General features: G+C 38.8%; 1 protein-coding gene and 1 pseudogene across 1 annotated transcript; one reads left to right on the top strand and one right to left on the bottom strand.

The window, feature by feature from the left end:
• The first annotated feature begins 773 nt into the window (after positions 1 to 773).
• Positions 774 to 4,341, top strand: LOC110720566 (protein IN2-1 homolog B-like). The gene is made up of 10 exons (XM_021899600.1): positions 774 to 929; positions 1,045 to 1,119; positions 1,712 to 1,772; positions 1,887 to 1,970; positions 2,503 to 2,601; positions 2,693 to 2,795; positions 2,912 to 2,988; positions 3,689 to 3,796; positions 3,898 to 3,978; positions 4,095 to 4,341. The coding sequence occupies exons 1-10, from the start codon at positions 919 to 921 to the stop codon at positions 4,101 to 4,103; spliced, it is 708 nt and encodes a 235-aa protein (XP_021755292.1). The 5' UTR covers positions 774 to 918; the 3' UTR covers positions 4,104 to 4,341.
• Positions 4,342 to 4,462: 121 nt separating this feature from the next.
• LOC110720565 lies at positions 4,463 to 6,796 on the bottom strand (annotated as a pseudogene).
• Between the last annotated feature and the right edge of the window lie 13,072 nt (positions 6,797 to 19,868).

The following is a 19,868-nucleotide window of genomic DNA, read 5'->3' as shown; positions in this document are numbered from 1 at the left end:
TTTTCATTTTTAGCGTTTAATACTTATATGTATATATGCGTGATTGCATGAAACTATTTTATTTAGGTTAGATATAAATAATAGGGTTTTTTTTTTATTTTACAAACTAGATACAATTAACATATTTTTTTAAGAAAAAAGTATATTTAGTTTATGTATTGGGAATTGGAACCACCGGGTCCAATTCTAGATCCAAACCCGCCGATTCCGAACCGGTTCTAGTTCCAATTCCGAATACGCGAAATTTTTACTCACCCCTAGTTAATATAGAATCCTCCGTAATACGAAGAATTCTTACTTGTAACCAAAATGAATACGGCATTAATACAAATAAAGGCCTTGTTTGGCAAATGACTGTTGTATGGTTCACTTGGCTTGTTTGACCAGCTGGAATGTTTGGTTGTTTATAGTGGCTTTTGAAATTGGTTATTTAAGCTGACTTTTATAAAGGTATTTGGTAAATTAATTGTTGGTTATTGGTTGTTTATTAGATAATTTGTGGGTCAACAATCCAAAAGCCAACATATTTTCATTTTGGTTTAAAAACTAGTTTTTTCGCTGACTAAATAGTCAATTACCAAACACATTATTTAGCTGTTTAATCACATAAAAAAACCAAAAATCAAAAGCTAACCAAAAAGCCATTTACCAAGTCAACGTATTTTGAAACAGAAGAAGTACTTTACAATTTTACATAATTTTGTAGAGTGACATGTGTCACCTACATTTTGTTTGGGATTTGACTAAAGAATTGAATTCCGGAATTATGTGTAGACGTTACACAGCTTACAGGTCGGGGTTATAAATTTCTTTCATGTCTGCATTCATCTTTCTACTCTTCTCTTTCTGAATCTACCCAATTTTTCATCCAAAGCCAGAAGGAGCTACATACGTCATCCTTGTCGTCAGCTTTCTACCATGGCTGAATCGTAAGAAAATTCTCTCAGAAATTATCTTGTTTCTCATTTCTGCTAAATTGCATGCAACTTCTACATTTTATTTGTAATTTTGATTCAATTTTTTGTAAATTAATGGTGTTTATAGAACCGCTAAAGTTGCTCTTCCACCAACTCTTAATTCAAAATCGCCGCAACCTCCTCTTTTCGACGGAACCACTAGGTGCGTTTTCTCTCTTGTTATTTATTTAATTTTGTGTTTGTATTTTTTATTTATTATATGTTGAATTTTTGGAGAGTTTTTGTCGTGCTCTTGATTTATTATTTTTAATTCATAGTATTATTAATTAATTAATTTCCATCGCACGTGTTAAGCATAAATTATTTTTGATATAACATCACAGTTTAGGCCTCTAATCACGAAATTAAGTTTTTGAGTGAGTTAGGTTTCAATTATTTGAAAAATAAACTAGAATCAAGAGGTTCTATCTCCAATTCTAGGAGTCATATTCGGCTATTCCTTGATAAGTTTTATATTGATTTGTTAAATATGCTCCTTCGGATTGGGTTAAGCTGGGTTGAGCCAAATTTGGGTAAAGAAAATTCAATTTGATTTTGGTGTAAATTTGGCCTAGGTTTTGTCTAGAGGTGTCGACCCAATCCGAAACTGACCCCGAAAAACCTGACCTCACGGACCCGGACACCTGAATTGGTACCTCTAGTTTTGACCATTTATGATTGTACAGTTTAGGTTTAGCCAATTTGGTTTGATGATTACAACTTCATAATTTATGTTTCGAACTTGAATTTATCAGGTTGTACACTGCCTACACATGTCCTTATGCCCAGCGTGTCTGGATAGGCCTAAATTACAAGGTTTGCTTTCCATCTTCTTCCATTATTTTTTTAAGGTCAACTTTAGCTCCGCGGAGATATGTTAAGTAGCCTGTTTCTCTTGACCCTTGTAACATTTGTTCTGCAACTTTACAGGGGTTGCAGGATAAAATCCAATTGGTCCCCATAAGCTTAGATGATAAACCAATATGGTATAAGGATGTTTACCCTCCTGCTAAGGTAAGTCGTCGCACTGATCAAGTAACGGAAGTCTATTTAATGGGTTGCAGTATACTGCTCACTATCTTGCTCGAATTGCTGCTATGCAGCCTATGCTTAATTGCTAAGTGCTTTCTTTGACAGAAGACAATGGTTATGCACTTATGCATAAAATGGAGTGATCACAGTTTAAAGTGATTAAACATTTCAAAATCCCTGCTCTATTGCTAGCTTACTTTTGCTTTCTGTGCGTTTAGTTTGTCTAGATAATACTTCGTAGTATGTTCTTTATCAGTCCTAACAGAGCCTTCAAGTGAGGAATCCCGGGGCTAGAATTATATCAGTAGTTAATTGAAATAAATAATCTTTGGTGCATTTTTCTGGGTAAAGAAAATGTGATCAGAAAATTGTTTCCAAGTCACAAACTCAACGTGTTTCCTCACCGCAGAATTTGTGTTTTGTTTTTGTATATCTTAGCCTTCTGGATAAGGGCGTTATATGTATGTACTATTCTTTATCAAAGAAGATAATTTAGCATTATCATTCAATATAGGTTCCTGCTCTGGAGCACAACAATGAGGTGAAGGGAGAGAGCCTTGATTTGCTGAAATATCTTGATAGCCACTTTGAAGGACCTAAGCTTTTTCCTGATGTAAGCAAGCCTCTTTGCGCATCATGTATTGTTGAAGTTCCAGTCCTATCTTACCTTCTAATTGGGATTTTATGTAAATTAATGCACGCAGGATCCTGCTAAAAAAGAATTTGCAGAGGAGTTATTGGCCTGTGCTGGCACATTTGGTGGAGCTGTTCTTTCTCATCTCAAAGGGGGTCCTAACAGTGAAATGAGTACGGATTGAAGGCCTTGTTTTTTTTTTTTTGTTTGTTTATTTTATTTTATTTTTAAGTTTCTCCATGTTTCCTAATGCGAAGAAATCCAATTGTTTATTTTTTTACCTTTGTAGTTGCTGCCCTTGACAAATTAGAAGAGGCTCTTGCTAAATTTGATGATGGGCCATTCTTCCTGGGCCAATTTAGTGCGGTAGGTTAAGATAACAATACTCCTTACAAGTTGAACATAATTTTGTGCTAGTTTTTGTGGATTAATCTAATAGAACAAGTTGATTGGTCTAGTGAGTTGATTAAATATTATACGAAATTATTTATCATATGCTTTTATTTTCTTAAGTAGCATGCTATGATGCTATCTGATTTAGCATTCTGAATGTGTTTACTGTTTAGTTTGCATTCAACAATAGCTTTATCGTAATTTCATTTTTGTTGAATGTGCCGCAATTTGACTATGCCCTTTCTTTGGTAAGTGAATTTGAACTAAGTTTCCATTTCTAAGTTTAATATGAAAACACAATGAAGTTGAAGCTCAATAAATGTGAGCTAACTGAACAAATGTATTTTCTCCATAAAACTTCAAGTTCCCATGTCCACAGCCTAAAATCACAAAACCTAAATTAGCATTGTTCATTAGAGTGTCTTCTCTTTAGTATTTCCATAGCATCATTTTCATTGAGTTTCATGTCCCCAGGTTGATATAAATGCATCGATTAAGCTGCAATATTATTAGTTTGTATAATACAGCATAATAATTGGACTGAGGAAGTAGTAGCTTACAGTGCTACAGGAACAGATCACATTACCTGCTTTGAAATACTTCAGTGTCTCAAAAGTGCTACTCTGTATTCGGTAAGGATCAAACTATTAATACAAACCAAATTTCATTTCAGGTGGATATTGCCTTTGCTCCCTTTGTAGAAAGGTTCCAGCCACTGTTGTTAGAGTTGAAGAACTATGATATTACATCAGGGAGGCCTAAGTTAGGCACATGGATTGAGGTATGATCCTATGATAATGAGGCAGCAATGATATGCTAATCGGGTGAGCTTGCAAATGTGGAATTTATTTCTTTAGTTCTAATGCTGAAACATACATACAGGAACTGAACAAATTGGACGCCTACAAACAAAGCAAATGGGATATCAATGAACTCACCTCTGCCTTCAAGAAGCGTGTTTTGGTAAGGCATTAACCATTTGACTTCTTTAAGACCTAATTATTAGGCTGTTGTCTCAGGGTTTTGAGACTTTTAATTTCATAATTTGCTTCTGAGATGTCCTACAATCTTGCGCGCAGGGACTGTGAGATCTCATTTTCTTGTTGGCTGAGATGCATTACCTGGCTGCTTTCTTCTTGAATAAAGCAAAGAGCTATTTGAAAAAACTTACCGGACCAACTGTAATAATCATGCTATTTAACTTCCCTATGCTTCAAGTTTAAATAGATATTGGATATGATCATATGAAGTCATGTTTTTACTCTACAGTCTTAACTAAACCTTCTATAATCAAAAGTATGGGGAAACATGCTTGCATGTCAAAAACATGGATTTCATTACAGATATCAGACACCATATTTATTAAAAATCGGGATTTGTTTATTAATCACTTCATATTGTTTTAAGGTTTAGATGCAAACCAGATCATTCATACACCAAAATAAAGCCTAAAAATAACAGGAGGGCTTACAAATTAGCAGACTGACATAGGACTTTACGCAATTTAAAAATCTATGACATTGGACTTGGATTCACTTAGCTACTAGTAGTAACAGCAATACTGTCCATAATATTAGCGACCTTGTCCTTAGATATCTTGAGCAACTCAACACTCTTGCTTAGCTTCTCTCTTTTTCCGGCAACAGCTGGTGACTCTTCCAGAAACATCTCAATGCTGCTACCATGACCTGGACTACCCATCAGCTCACCAATAATTTCATTTTCGAGCTCTTTATCCACCAGATTATGAATACTCAGTAGCAAATGCAGTGCCATAAAATCCACCAATCTCCTTAGTACAATTTGCCAATAAGCTGTCACCCTCATTTTCATTTCAAAGGCTGGCTGCAGAATGTTTTCAAACTTTCGCAAATGATGAACTGCCACTTCCCCCATGCCTTCGATTTCCATACTCCTTTTCCTTGTATCATTCACAGTTTTAGTGAATTCGGCTAGGTTTTCCATAAGATTGTTACACTTCACCATGTACTCTGGGTTGCAAGTATAATCAGCAACTTTTTCCATCTCTATTATCTCTTTCACTCTACTCAATGATTTTCCCTTCATTTTCAGAATCATGTTCTGAGCAGCTCTCCTTGTTGAGGATGCTAGCTGGGGGTAATTCTCAGAATGTTGTCCTAGAACAGAGAGGACAATCTTCTCGACATAATCCCAAACTTTGCAAGCAAAATCTTCTGGTATTACTGATATCTGGTTGATCTTGTTTTGCATAATGTTGAGGAAAGCTGCACGAGGGACAAAGTTGGGGAGCCCGATCCCTTTCGCCTCCTCAAGTACTCGAATCTCTTCCACCAAAAAATCTTCATCCTCATCATCTCTGTCAACCCTTTCTTTGTCCATTAGTTTACAGGAGAAGTCGTTGAGGAATTCTGCAAGACGAGTTGTGCAGTGCATTTCTCTGTCATCAGGGTACTCTTCATACTCTCCTCTGACAAAGGATTTTTCTGAGAGACTCCTTGGATGACCCCAGTATCTTCATGAACGCGGTCATTGCTTCTGCTGGAGAGGAGAGAGAGCTAGGGAGCTTATTAAGCTCAGTAATGCTAGAGTTTAGCTTGTCATTGATCTGCTTCACAATCCGTGGCAAGCACCTGGCGATGCTAGTTGCCTGGATTGCTGTGAGTTTCTCAGCAAGCACTGGAACCCCCACCATCGATTTTTCGATCCTCGAAAGCTGGGGATGAGACTGAAACAGGGAAACTTCCTCTGCTCTAGCTTCTACGTAAGTCTCATCACCAATTCTATTCCTCACACAGACATAACCCAATCCGATTCGCACGTCATCAGTGGTGACCTTCTCAAGAAGCCCCTCGGGTGCTTTATCTGCCTTGGTGACGACTGCCAGAGTTCTCTCTCCCGATTTGTCCACCTTCTGTGACATCCGAATGGACTCACAAGTAGAGAAATCAACAGCAGCTGAAAGCACGTTCAGAATTATGCTCTCCTCTGGAGTAATATACTCCATTATGATATCGTGTATCTGCTCATATATGTTTTCTGGCTGACCTTGCACGGCCACCCGGGTAATACCAGGGAGATCAACCATAGTAAGGTCAGGCACACCATTCTTCTTGACTACAAGAGTCAACGGGGTGTGAGAGATTCCCTTCCCAGACCCAGCGATCTCCCACGTGGCAGATTCAATAGATTCTGCCACGTTTTGCTCATCCGTGTCAACAGACTTGTTGAGGTACTCCAGACACAGGTTTGGAGTAGGACTGGGGTGATGCTGAAGGCGCATGATCAAAGGCACCCTAGTGCAAATACCTTGACCTCGTGGGAGGTTAATGCCAGCAAGTGACTCGAGTACACTTGATTTTCCGGAGGATTGATCTCCCACAACAACAATGGTGGGTAGTTGGATACCCTCTTTCATTATATTAAGGTGACGGAGGTTATCAATGGCGTCGAGGAGTGGTCGTATTTGGCTGTTGTAGGAGGAGATTAGTGGTGGGTACTTGGTTTGCAGGGGATGCTCATCAAAGTTGATTACTGTAAGTGTTTTGGTCTCTTCCATTTTTTAACTTTTGAGGAGGAAATTCAATAAGGAAAATGTGAGAGGAAGAATATAGAGAATTGGTTGAGGAATTATGAGTGTGATTGGATGCTTAAATAGAGCTCCTTCTGGTTTAAATTAAGGAAAGGAGAGCCAGAAAGGTTGTGGAAATTGCAATGAAGGCTGAAAAAAAAAAGGGAATAACTTTTACTATAAAAATGACTTTAATTGACCACAAGTCGTATTAAAGTCGACTACAGTACTGTGTTTTGCTTACTCTTGAATAGAGGTGGCCAGTGGGCCGGGTTGGACCCAGCCCACCCTAACTCGCACGGCTGGTGGGTCACGTGGGTCCGACCCGGTTTCAATCCGGCACAGCCCGGCACAGCTCGGATTTAATCCGGGTTGTGTCGTGGGTCCAAAATTTTCGACACAACCCATTTCAACCCAGCTCAGTTTAACCCGTTTGATTCGACCCAAATCGCACAACCCGTTTTGACTCATTTAATTCGACACACCTAGCCCGTGAACCCACCTAACCCGACCCACCTGGCACAACCCAGCCCGCACGGCCCCCCCGCACGAATGACCCACCCAACCCGCACGAGCCAACCCACCTAACCCGCACGCATGACCCACCCAACCCGCACGCATGACCCACCCAACCCGCACGGCCGGCACAACCCGCACGGCCCGCACAACCCGCACGGCCCGCACAGCCCGCACAATTCGCACGATCCGCACGGCCCGCACGGCCTAACATCCATTTAAAAAAAAACGGCTAGTTTTTTGTATCTAACGGCTAGTTTTTTGTATCTAACGGCTAGTTTTTTTAAGTGTATGATCATCCATTCTATTTTTCCTATAAATACCAATTCCATTTCACTCAAATTTCCACACAAATTCAAGCTTTCTTTCTCTCTTACTTAAAAATTCTTATTGTTCTCAAATTCTCAAGTGTTATATAGAGTTATATTTTTGTTAAAAAAAATCTCCTTAATATTATTATTAGTATTCTTAAGATTCTAAAAAAAAAAAAGTTCTTCTCCATATTATAATTAGTAATCATACAAAAAAAAAATGAGCTCAAGAGGAGGAATGGGAAGGAGTCAAAGTGGTGGTCGAAGTGGTAGCCAAAGGAGTGGTGGTGCAAATTTTTCGTATGAAATTAATACGGAAAATTTAAACCAATTTGTCAATGAATATGGAGATTATGGTTTAGGAGATAGGCAAAATATTCAAACGTCTCCACCACAACATTTCTCCCACGAGTCCCACCAATCATCAAGTTCAACTATGCCACCTTCATCGCAACCAACATCTCAACCTTCATCTCAAGGTAATTTCTAATTAAATTTTTATTGTTATGAATATTTAAAAAAACTATTATTAATGATTATAAAGTTAGTTTAGTTTCCAATTTTCTATGATTTACAATTAGTTAATTACCATGAAAAATGCGTTTAAATAAGTATAATTAAAATATTTAAAATTTAAAAGCTTATTTTCATGAATAGCATTTAAAAATTAATTTTAATAATTTGATTTATGAAAGGTGGTGGCGGTGAAAGTAGAGGTCGAGCACATTTTTCTTGGGTGTGGAAACATTTTGAACGAGTTGAGGTCACACCCCCGGGATGGCAACCTGGTCAACCAAAGAGGTTCACGTGTACATGCCTAGTTTGCAAGGCGCTAGGTGCAAATGTCAAGTCATATAATTGGAAAACGGGAGATGGAACCGGAACCTTGAGTCGGCATTTGCAAAATAAACACGACTTGTTCGAAAATGGCCCCCGTCCTTCGGGGGGTGGCGTCCAAACACAATTGGGTGGATACATGAACCAACCCGGCGGAGGTACACCTTTCATTTATAATAAAGATAGAATGATTGATGAAATGAGTACTTTAGTTATTGCTAATGAATACCCTTTTAGTTACGGTGAAAATGCAAACGTTGAGCATTTTAATAAAGTTGCATTACAACCTGCATTTACTCGTGTCCCCCGAAATACCCTAAGACGTTATACACAAACTTCTTATTATAAGTATAGGAGTGGTTTGATTGAATTATTTCGTACTTTTGATGGTCGTGTTAGTTTTACAAGTGATACATGGACTTCTAGTTTTGGCGAACCTTTTCTTTGCATTACTGCTCATTGGGTGGATGATGATTGGTTTATTCAAAAACGTATACTATGTTTTCAAGCTATGGAAGAAAGGCATACCGGTTTTAACATCAAAGTTCGTATTTTGGATTGTTTAAAAGAATTTCACTTGAATAATAAAGTTTTTTCTTTGTCTCTTGATAATGCAACTGCAAACACAAAGTGTATTGACTATTTGAAAAATGACTCCGAGTTGAATTTGTTGTTGGGTGGTAGTCTCTTGCATGTTAGATGTTGTGCTCATATTTTGAATTTGTCTGTTCAAGAGGGTCTCGCTGAGTTGCAACCATTGCTAAACCCAATTAGAACAGTTATAAAATGGATTAGGATTACTCAGTCAGTTAGAAGAAAGTACATAGCTATGTGTAAAGAGAGAGGTCTTAAGAAAAGACAATGGTCTATTGATACCCCTACCCGTTGGAATTCTACTTTCAAGTTGTTGAGTGATGCTATAAAGTATCGTGATATTTTGACCCAACTTTACAATGAGACTCGTGTTGATCCTACTGAGTTAATAACCGAAAGTCATTGGACTAATGCTTCTTTTGTTCGTGATGTTTTAAATGCTTTTGATAGTGCAACTCATATTTTCTCTTATATTTATGAGCCTAACGTTCATTTAGTCATAATTGAGTGTGTTAAAGTTGTTCACACCATCGAAGAGCATATGAAGATTGATGGACTTCGTCCCGTTCTTGATAGCATGAAACGTAAGTGGCATACTTATTTTAGTGAATTTCCAATCATTTATGGAATTGCTGCTATTCTTGACCCCGGTGTCAAAGCTGAAGGTTTGGAAAATCTTTTAGAATTTTATTATACAAGTTTAAGTATCGATTATGATGTTAGTGAATATATTAACAAATGCAAATCTGTTTTGGGAGACCTTTATGATCATTATGCATCTATTTATGGTTTTGATTTGGCAACACCAACTACTACTAGCACTTCCGATTCTAGATTTGGTTTTCTTGATAAAGTTATGAAAAAAAAACACAAAGCATCTACATCATTCTCATCATCATCTTCTTCAACACTTGCTATTAATGATTATTTGTCATATCAACATGAGACCAACAACAACTTTCAAATTATAAAATGGTGGCAAGAACATAAAAAAAGTTTTCCTATATTGGCGAGAATTGCAAAAGATATACTTGCAGTTCCCGCTTCATCTGTTGCTTCCGAGTCTGCTTTTAGTGCAGGTAGAAGAGTGTTAGATGAAAAAAGATCTCGCTTAACTCCGGAAAGCATTCAAATTTGTGTTTGTAAGAAAGATTGGGATCAAGCTGAAAGAAGAACTCAAGGTTTAAAGGAAGACGAAGACGATGAAGATGATCCTGTGATGATATTGGAGTCGTCAACGGATGATGCAGCTTCCGGGGATGATGATGCAACAAACATGGGTGGCTAGAAAAGTCTAAATCAGGTACGCTAAGAACTATGTGGGCTTTGATTCTTTCGGGATACGTAGGCAACTTATTTTTCGAAAATTACAATATAATTGCAAAATTAAATTTTAGTTTTCTAAAGATAGGTCCAAGCCCCCCCCCCCCAAATTTCAAAAGAAGTACAATATAAGAACTACGCTGGCTTTGATTCCTTATTTTATAATATAAGGATACGTAGGCATCTTAATTAAGAGCAAGCCATCAAATTGTTAATTTTGTAAAAATTAAAACACCACACAACCCACCCGACCCTAACCCACGAACCCACCCGACCCTAACCCACAAACCCACCCGACCCTAACCCACCTAACCCACAAACCCACCCGACCCTAACCCACTAACCCACCCGACCCTAACCCACCTAACCCACAAACCCACCCGACCCTAACCCACTAACCCACCCTTCGACCCACCCTAACTCACTAACCCACCTTGACCCGTCTAACCCACGAACCTAGCTCGACCCACCCATGACCCGTCTAACCCACAAACCCAGCTCGACCCACGCACGATCCGTCTAACCCACAAACCCAGCTCGACCCACCCACGACTCGTCTAACCCACGAACCTAACCCTGGTGTGTCCAACTTCTCCGACCCAACCCACGACCCGGCCCACCCTACCCTACGTGTGTCGTGCCGTGTGTCATGAAACCCCAACCCGCGACCCACCTAACCCTAACCCAGCTCGCACGACTCGCACGGTGGACACCTCTACTCTTGAAGTTGTTAATTTTAGTGTGTTGGATGAACTGTGATTTGCTTACCCTTGAAGTCGTTACCTTTGTTCGGACACTATTTTTAGGTTTTGTATTAGGGCCTATTTACATTTACTTAATTTTAGTTCAGTTCAATTCAGTTCAGCTCCAATCAGTTCAGTTCTGTTCAGCTCCAATCAATTCAGTTCAGTTCAGCTCTTGAGTTCTCTCTCTCATAAAATATTCATTTCAGCTCAATTCAGTTCAGTTCAGCTCAGCTCCAGTCAGTTCAGTTCAGCTCCACTCAGTTCAGTTCAGTTCAATTTAGCTCAGTTCAGTAAATGTGAACAGACCCTTAGTATACTCTTCTATTAAGGAAACGCAAAGTACTCTGTATATCCCCGTTTGTTTGCCCCGTGGTAAATTTATTTACGGAGTATTTATTGTTTGGGTCCAATTTACTTCAATTTTATATATATATATATATATATATATATATATACACACTAGTTTTGTACCCCGTGCGATACCTGGGTTGTTTATCAAAGTTTAAATAATTTTTTTTAATCTAAAATACATTTGCTATTTGAATTTTTGTACTCATGGATTAATAATCACTTGTCCGTTTATGGTTATCAATGATGTACAAACAAAAAGAACGGTCATCTAAAAGCTAAAGTTGTGATTTCTTTTCATTTTCTCCGAATATCTAAGAAAAGGTCGGTTGCATGTTAAGACTTAAGAGAATTATTATATGTAGAATTTTGTATTTTATTGAAAATAAAATTCTAAACCAAAAGTTTTATTGAAAATAAAACTCTAAAGTAACATTTTTATCCTAATAATCTATCCAAATTTTATTGAAAATAAAACTCTAAAATAACTTTTTTATTCTACGGAATCTATCCAACTTTTTTTTTATCCTATTCTATAAACAATATATTCTAATAAATCCTACGTGTAATTTTAACATTTAATTGTCGCCTACGTGGCATGATACTTGGCGAAAAATTGGGACGCCAAGCGTCGATGTCTCGTATCCTGGCTAAAAGTTTAGCTTTATATATATATATATATATATATATATATATATATATATATATATATATATATATATATATATATATTATATACCGTGCGATATTCGGGTTGTTTATTGTAAATAAATTTTAATCTATATGTCGAATTTTAATCTATACTTCATTGATACAAAATTAGTTAGGAATTGATGTGCTTTTGTGTCGATTTGCTATTTTTTATCGAATATTTTTAAACAAAATTATAATTCAATTTGTACATCTGAAATATTATTGAAAATAAAACTCTAAACTAACAATTTTATCCTAAAATTATATCAAAATAGAATTATAAACTAACTTATTTATCTTATAAAGTTTGTTTAAATTTATCCAATGTGGCGCGACACTTGGCGAAAAGTTAGAATGCCAAGTGTCGCTCTCTCGTTGTCTGGCTAAAAGTTTAGCTTTATATATATAATAATAATATATGATTGTCCATAAATGGTTCAATTATAAGCCCAAGGTCAATGTTCAGCCTTCCAATCCATGTCAAGTCAATGTGGCAAGCCCACACTACTACAAAAATAGCCAATGAGACCTAAGATAAGAGACCACTTAATTAAATAACGGGTCTTTTTGTTTCAAGAGACCCAATATGAAAAACAACGGGTCTCTTTGATACAATCTTAGGGAGGTGGAAATTAAGAAAACCCATTCATCAAAGATAACCGGTCTCTCTTGTTTTTTTTTTATTTTAATATAAAATTGGATAGACCAATTTTCTTAAAAAAGCGGTCTCTGGACCTTACACCTTAGACCGCTTATTTAAGTTAGGCGATCTCTTGCTTTTTTTTTTTCCAGCTTTCACGCACTTTTATTTTCTTTTCTACCACTTTCTCTTTAATCCCCTTTACCCCAACGGCCCAATCCACTCCTTAAAAACCTTAGCTTGCTTCTTATGTCCACTATTCCACTTCTTTCGCAACCACCTCTCATCTTTGCACTTCCATTACTCTCACTCACACTCCTTCATCCATTTTCTCTCCTCATCTCAACCCCTTTACCACCAACAACTTCGCCGCATACATCACCGCTTGTCGCACGACAGCAGCGTTTGCAATCAGCTTGTCATTCCCTTGCTCCGAACATTTAGTACTCTCTCTTTGGGTTCAAAGGTTTGTCTCTCTCCCCCCTCTTCATCTTTTCTATCTTTCTGTGTAATTATTTTCTGAATGAATTGATTTTCGATTTGATATTTGTGGGTAATCTTTCCTTCTGTAATTTATTTGGTGAATTGGTTTTGAATTTTGTCGATTTATTTTTTGAGAAAAATCAATTTTCACATTTTTAGCAAACTACCAAACGGAAGAATATATTGAAAGTGAAAGTCGGATCTCATTTCACAATTTATTTTATTTATCTCATCAATTAAAGATGACTCGTTTCAGCGAATTTGTTGTAAAAAAAATATGTTTAATTTCTTCCATTTTTCGCAAGTTATAAATGATTTTTATCAATTCAATTGGGGTAGAGTAGTTTTTTTAGGGTACTCCGTCATCTATATTGTGGACTTTTGAATTTGCTTTTGAAATTCTAGATTTGGATGTTTTTTTTAGGTGGAGGTAGTTGTTATCTACAATTTTATTTCGGTTAAGCTAACTTTTATATGTTAATTGCAGCTTATTATAATCATATCGATCAGTTCATATTCGAATCTAAAGACGAAGATCTACACGAATGGGTTGTTAAAGTTCACGATGAAGAAGATTTATGTTTTTTTTATATGATTATATGGGTTTCGTATAATTTGTACTCTGTACCATGTACAATATATTTAAGATGGTAGTTTTACAATACATATATAAAAATCAATTGGTTATTTTGATGAATTGTAATTTTAAATTTTTAAATTACTGAAATCAAATAAATAAGCTATTTTTTTATTTGTAAATGACACTGAGAGACCTGTGAAGTGAGAAAAGTGGTCTATCTTTTTAAAAAACAAAGACCTGTGAAGTAAGAAAAGCAGTCTCAATTGTCTCAAAAAAGAGACTGCCTAACATCAATAACTAGTCTTAGTTTTCTCTTTCTAGAGACCGCCTTTCAGCAATAGGCGGTCTTAGTTTTTTCATTCTAGATACCGCTTTTATTAAATCAGTCTCTTTGCCAAAGAGACCGCCTTTGAAGCAGTCTCTTTGGCCCTTTTGGACGGGACTCTTTGGCCTTTTTTGTAGTAGTGCCACTTGGCTCGTGGCCCATTCCTCCTACTATGTCAAGGTATAAAAACAATCAATTCTTTTTCGCTACACTCATTCAATTCAAGCCTTAAACAATTAATACTCTTGCATAACTCTATCTCTCTCTAAAACACCGTATTGACTTAGGCATCGGAGGGGCCTTCCTCGGCACCACCACCGAGGCCATTTTACGTGTGCTTGTTGTGTAGGAAACCCTCGGCCCATCTCACCTTACGCTAGAGAGTTAAATAGGAGGATTTCCTGCTGAGCAAACACACGTAAACTAGCCTGGGGGTTGTGCCGAGGAAGACCCCTCCGATGCCTAAGTCAGTACGGTGCTTAGAGAAAGAAAGCTATGCAAGAGTATTAATTGCTTGAGGCTTGAAGTGAATGAATGTAAAGAGAGAGAGATTGATGACTTTTATACCTTGACAAGTTAACATAATAAGGAGAATGAGCCTTAAATCAGGTGGGCTGCCACATTAACCGGATCGTTGACTTGACTTGGCATGGGTTGGAAAGTTGAACCTTGACATTTAATTTTGTAATTGAATCATTTATGAGCTGACTCAATTGAAGTAAATTGGACCCAAACAATTTGCCCCCAAACTTAATTTGGAAGCATGACGGGTCGAGTTTTGACTTTACAAAATAGTGGGAAGTAAATGACTTAATTAAAGAATTTACATTTGACAGTTATTAGTAAATAATCGTTGGTTGGAGAGTTATTAGGGAGGTTGAAAGGTTTAGTGGGAAGTTTAACTGAGTAAAGGGTGTTTAACGACTCTTTGGAGTGAGTTAGTGGGGTGGGGGGGTTTAATGGCACGGACTCCCAGAATTCCCATTTTAGGAAATATTTAAGGCGGTCGGCCCAATTTCTCTCCTCGTTTCTTTGCCAAACACATTCAAACTCTCGTAAAACTCCACAACGAATCTTAGCGCTTTTGATTTTCACTCATAAACTGAGATTAAGCTTTCAAAACATAAATCTGTTGCTCCGAACTTGTAGAATCGGTGGATTCAGCTTCTGGTAAAAGTTATTTTCCTCAAAATTTCTTCGATTTTCTTTGATTTTTAAAGTACCCTTCTTTTTCTCGACTTCCTCAAATTTCCGCTCGATTGAACTATGTCTTGAGATTGGAGACGACGACCGATGGAAGTAGAAAGGGTTGATGAGGAAGTTCCTCGACCCGAGCGACATCGCGCAAGTCCGCTGAACAATACCCCCTCTGAGCGGGCGGAGCCCTCACTCTAGTGACAGGGCGGCGGCTCCTGCGGGTGTAGGAATTAGAGTGGTGCCGCTTTCTTCGATGCCTCTTTAAGGAACGTGGGAGGCTAGTATTTCCGGTCAGACCGAACATTTAGCTCCAAGGCCTTGGGAGTTACCCCCTAGAGGCGAAGAATGGGATAATGTGCAACAGAATTACGGGTTGATGACATCCAAGCCTTACGACTGGTGGGTGAAGAACGACTCTGACTATTGCTTCGCTGAGAAAATTGAAATCTTCTATGGTATGGAAGAGGATGATTATTAGTGCCGAATTCCCACTATGGAGGATATGATTCATCGTACCCCCCTGGTTATGTGGGAGTGTATACTCGGCAGCTTCCATACGGGCTTCAGTTTCCCTTGCATCCCTTTGTGGTAGGGGTGCTGAACAAGTACCGCATTCCCGTGTACTAATTGACCCCATTAGCATCCGACAGGTCATGACTTATCTTTGGGTGTGTGTTTTCTACGACCTTAAGCCGAGTATCCACTGTTTTCACAAGCTACACAAGCTCGTGTCGAACCTCAAGAGCGATCATGGTGATCACGGTCTTGGGTGGTGGCGAATTGAAAGTGTAAGGGACCATCTCACTATGTGGCCGAACGATACCTTAGACAAAGATTGGAGAGGCTAGTGGATTTAGGTTAGGGCGCCTTTGGATGCGAACCACTCGAACTTCGACGTTTCCCAATACTTAAGGAAACCTGATCCGTCGATGGAAGACTTGGGCCCTAAAGATGGTGCAGCCAAATATTTTAATTACATTTAAATGACCCCCTTAGGCAAGAAGAGGAATCTTGGAGGAACGGACCGATTGTTCTATATGCCCGAAACTTGGCTGACCTGCTTCCATTATGTCTTCAAAGAGCGCATGCTTTGCTGTCATTGGCCTTAGTCGAAAGTACCAAGGCGGTAAGAAGCTTCTGTTGGGGCTGAGTACTTTATTTTTTCTATTTTTATTTATTACCCGCATTCTCAGCGTTTGTCTTTGCTATGCAGATTTGTCTGATTTCTATCTTCCAAAGCTGCATGAGGGCGCTGGTGTGAACTATGATCGACTAGGTGTTAACGTTAGTCGGATTGTGACAAACAACAAGCCCGAGATCACCAAGGCCGAAGATCGTCCCTTTACACTCGAAGAGATTCACTTGCACTCGAAGAGATTCACGATAGTTAGTGCTGTTGAATATTTGGCGCAGAGGCCTTTGGTGGGGTAAGCAAGATCCTTTCTTTTGCCTTCAGTCCTGAAGAGGAAGCCACCGCTGCTGAAGTTTCTGCGGTAGCTAAGGCTTTAGAGCGCGGGGCGGGGACCTAGTATGCTGCTGAGACATAAGAAGACGAGGCTGCTAAATACGAGCATCTGTTGATGTACTTGGTGAGTCTCCCAAAATCTTACCTTAGCCCCCCTCCTTTTTTTTTTGCCCATGCCGCTTTTTGCTCCCTATCTTCTTCTACTGTAGGACGAAGAAGAAAAGAACATAGGAGATTTTGACGAGGAGGAGTCTTCAGGCAACGAAGGGCTGATGTTGCACCTCGGCATGATACCGATTCGTTTACTGTTGAGATCCAGCGAAAAGTTGAGAAGCTGAATTCTTTTTCTGAGGGAGGTAGCAAGGATGGTGAAGTGGAGATATTTAATGAAATCCCACAAGTTTTTTCCGACAAGGACGAGGAGAGGAAGTTTTTTCCGATTCGTTTACTCTAGAATGGGTTTGGCTCCGTCCCTCTTTTCCCTTTGCCTCAACGCGCCATAGTCACTATTGATGAGTGGCGCCCTCACACATTTGCTTATTTCGGCGACCTTGCCAAACGTGTCTGAGTTGGAAAGGGTGAGATAATGGACTGCTGAAGCTGCTACTAGTGCTCTTGAGGTTTCTGATAGGGTGCCTGACCCTTTCCTCGATAACCAGAGGATGCTAATGTAGGTACCTTTTTCGATCTTAATCTATCTAACTTAAGTTTTTCTTCTTTCTCTATTTTTTTTACCCCATGTTGACTTCTGTCTTCTACTCTACCGATGACTCATAACCATTTCGTGGCAGTGCCTATGCACGACGAGCTAGCAAGAAAGCTCGAGGTGGTTGAACGTAAGAAGGCCGAGGCCGAGAAGGCAACCAATAATGCCGAGGGAGAGTGAAAAAAGATGGCAGATGCGTTCAACACCTTATCCCATGATATGGAGCAGTATGTCTTTCCCACTATTGACCCGGGCGAGGCTCTGATCAACAAGTATGGGGCTGCATATATCCCTGGCTTCCTTGCTCGGATTGAGCAGAAGATCAAGCATGAAATCCAGGTCTAGGTGACTGCTCGCGAGGCCGAGGTCAAGTGGAAGGAACAAGAGCAGATTGTTGAAATTCAGCGCCTCTAGAATGAGCTAAAGGTTAGAGATGCCAAACTTGCTGATGCCGAGGTCACAGTTGAAGCCAAAGATAAGAAGTTGCAAGAGTTGGATACTCAACTGGAGGACAAGAAGTCCAAGGTATCTTAGGTTCAGACTGAATTGTCAATTGTCAGGAATCAACTAACTGTAGAACCAAGGTGCAAAAGCTACAAAGGTTCAAGTTGACCTGGACTAGGCCAAGAAGCTACTGCAATTTTAGATCTACACTCAAGAGCAATATGATTAGGTGTATGACGTTGGGTACAAGGCGGCTTGGCGCCTCGCTTTTCATCTTCACCCCGAGATCGATTAGGACAAAGTTCAGGAATATTCATTAACTGAGAATGACTATCACCTGACCATAGCTCATCCTGTTGAGTGTGAATTCATGGCTCGCTGGAATTCGAAGGTAGCTAAATCCATTGCTGAAGGTGAAGAAGAAGAGAGGCTCCCTGCTAAGCCAAAAAGAAAGAAGCTGAATTGTATACCTGCCGCATCTGTTTTTGCCTTAAGTTTATTTTGCTTTAGCTTGCATTGATTGTACAGACTCTGATTTATTTTTTCTTTGATTGGTTGTATTTAGTTTGGCAGCTGTGATCTTTCCGCTTGTGGGCGGCTGTTGATTTAGTTTCTGATGTTTGAAACATTTGATTTGATGTAACTCGGTATCTGAGCATATTTTTTCTTTGTTTGTTTTCCTCTTCTTTTTGTTGCCTTGTTCCTGATTTTTTGAAAATTTTGCAAAATATTTATGAGTATGAAAATTCGGATTGGAAATTTTTTGAAGGTAATCTGAGTGCCCCTTGCCCCCTAGAAATCTGAAGTTAATGTGTTCGGATTTCTAAGGTGATTATTTTGTCATTTTGGCTCAACCGAAGCTTTTACCTTAGCCAAATTTTTGCGTAAAAATTTGAGGCTAAATGGACACATTCTCTAAAGCCTAAAAACGACAAAAAAAATTTACACATAAATCTGGCTAAAGCAAAAGCTTCGACTGAGCCAAAATGACAAAAATAATCACCTTATAAATTCAAAGACAATAACTTTAGATTTCTTGGGCCAAGGGGCACTCGGATTACCTTCAAAAAAATTTCCAAGCTGAAGTTTCATACTTAGAAATTTTTTTCAAAACATTTAAAAAAAAAAAAAAAAACAGGAACAAGGCAATGGAAAGAAGAGGAAAGCAGTGCATATCACAAAGAGAAAATATTCTCGGATACCGAGCTACATCAAATAAAATGTTTCAAATATCTGAAACTAAATCAGCAGTTGCCCACAAGCGGAAAAATCACAGCTGCCGAACTAAGTACAACTACTCAAAGCAAAAATAAATCAGAGTTTGTACAATCAAGGCAAGCTGAAGCAAAATAAACTTAAGGCAAAAACAGATGTGGCAGGTATACAGTTAAGCACAAATTGACCCGTAAGATTCTAAAGACGATTGCCCGAGTGTTTAAGCCTCGGCAAGATCTGGCTGAGCGGATCTAGGACCCTTGGGATCCTCAGCACCAGCTGAAGATGAGGCAGTTTGAGATACAGATTTTTAAGCTTCTTTTTTTTTGGCTTCAGCAAAGAGCCTCTCTTCTTCTCCATCTTCAGCAACGGCCTTAGCTACCTTCGCATTCCAGCGAGCCATGAATTCACTCTCAGTAGGATGAGCTGTGGTCAGGTGATAGTCGTTCTCGGTTAATGACCATTCCTCAAATGTGTCCCAATCGATCTCGGGGTGAAGATGAAAAGCGAGGCACCGAGCCGCCTTATACCCAATGTCATACCCTTGATTATATTGTTCTTGAGTGTAGATATGAATTTGCAGTAGCTTCTTGGCCTGGTCCAGGTCAGCTTGAACATTTACAGCTGCTGCACCTTGGTTCTGCACTTGATTCCTGACAATTGATAACTCAGTTTGAACCTAAGACACCTTGGTCTTCTTGTGGTCTAGTTGAGTATTCAACTCTTGAAACTTCTTATCTTTGGCTTTAGCTGTGACCTTGGCATCAGCAATTTTGGCATCTCTAGCCTTTAGCTAATTCTAGAGGCGCTGAGTTTCGGCAGTATGCTCTTGCTCCTTCCTCTTGAACTCGGCCTCGCGAGCAGTCACCTAGGTCTTGAC

The sequence above is a fragment of the Chenopodium quinoa genome, unplaced genomic scaffold (genome assembly GCF_001683475.1).
Source record: "Chenopodium quinoa cultivar QQ74 unplaced genomic scaffold, ASM168347v1, whole genome shotgun sequence".
Classification (NCBI taxonomy): Eukaryota; Viridiplantae; Streptophyta; class Magnoliopsida; order Caryophyllales; family Amaranthaceae; genus Chenopodium; species Chenopodium quinoa.
The sequence above is the reverse complement of the archived record's forward strand: the minus strand, read 5'-3'. Positions and strand labels throughout refer to the sequence as shown.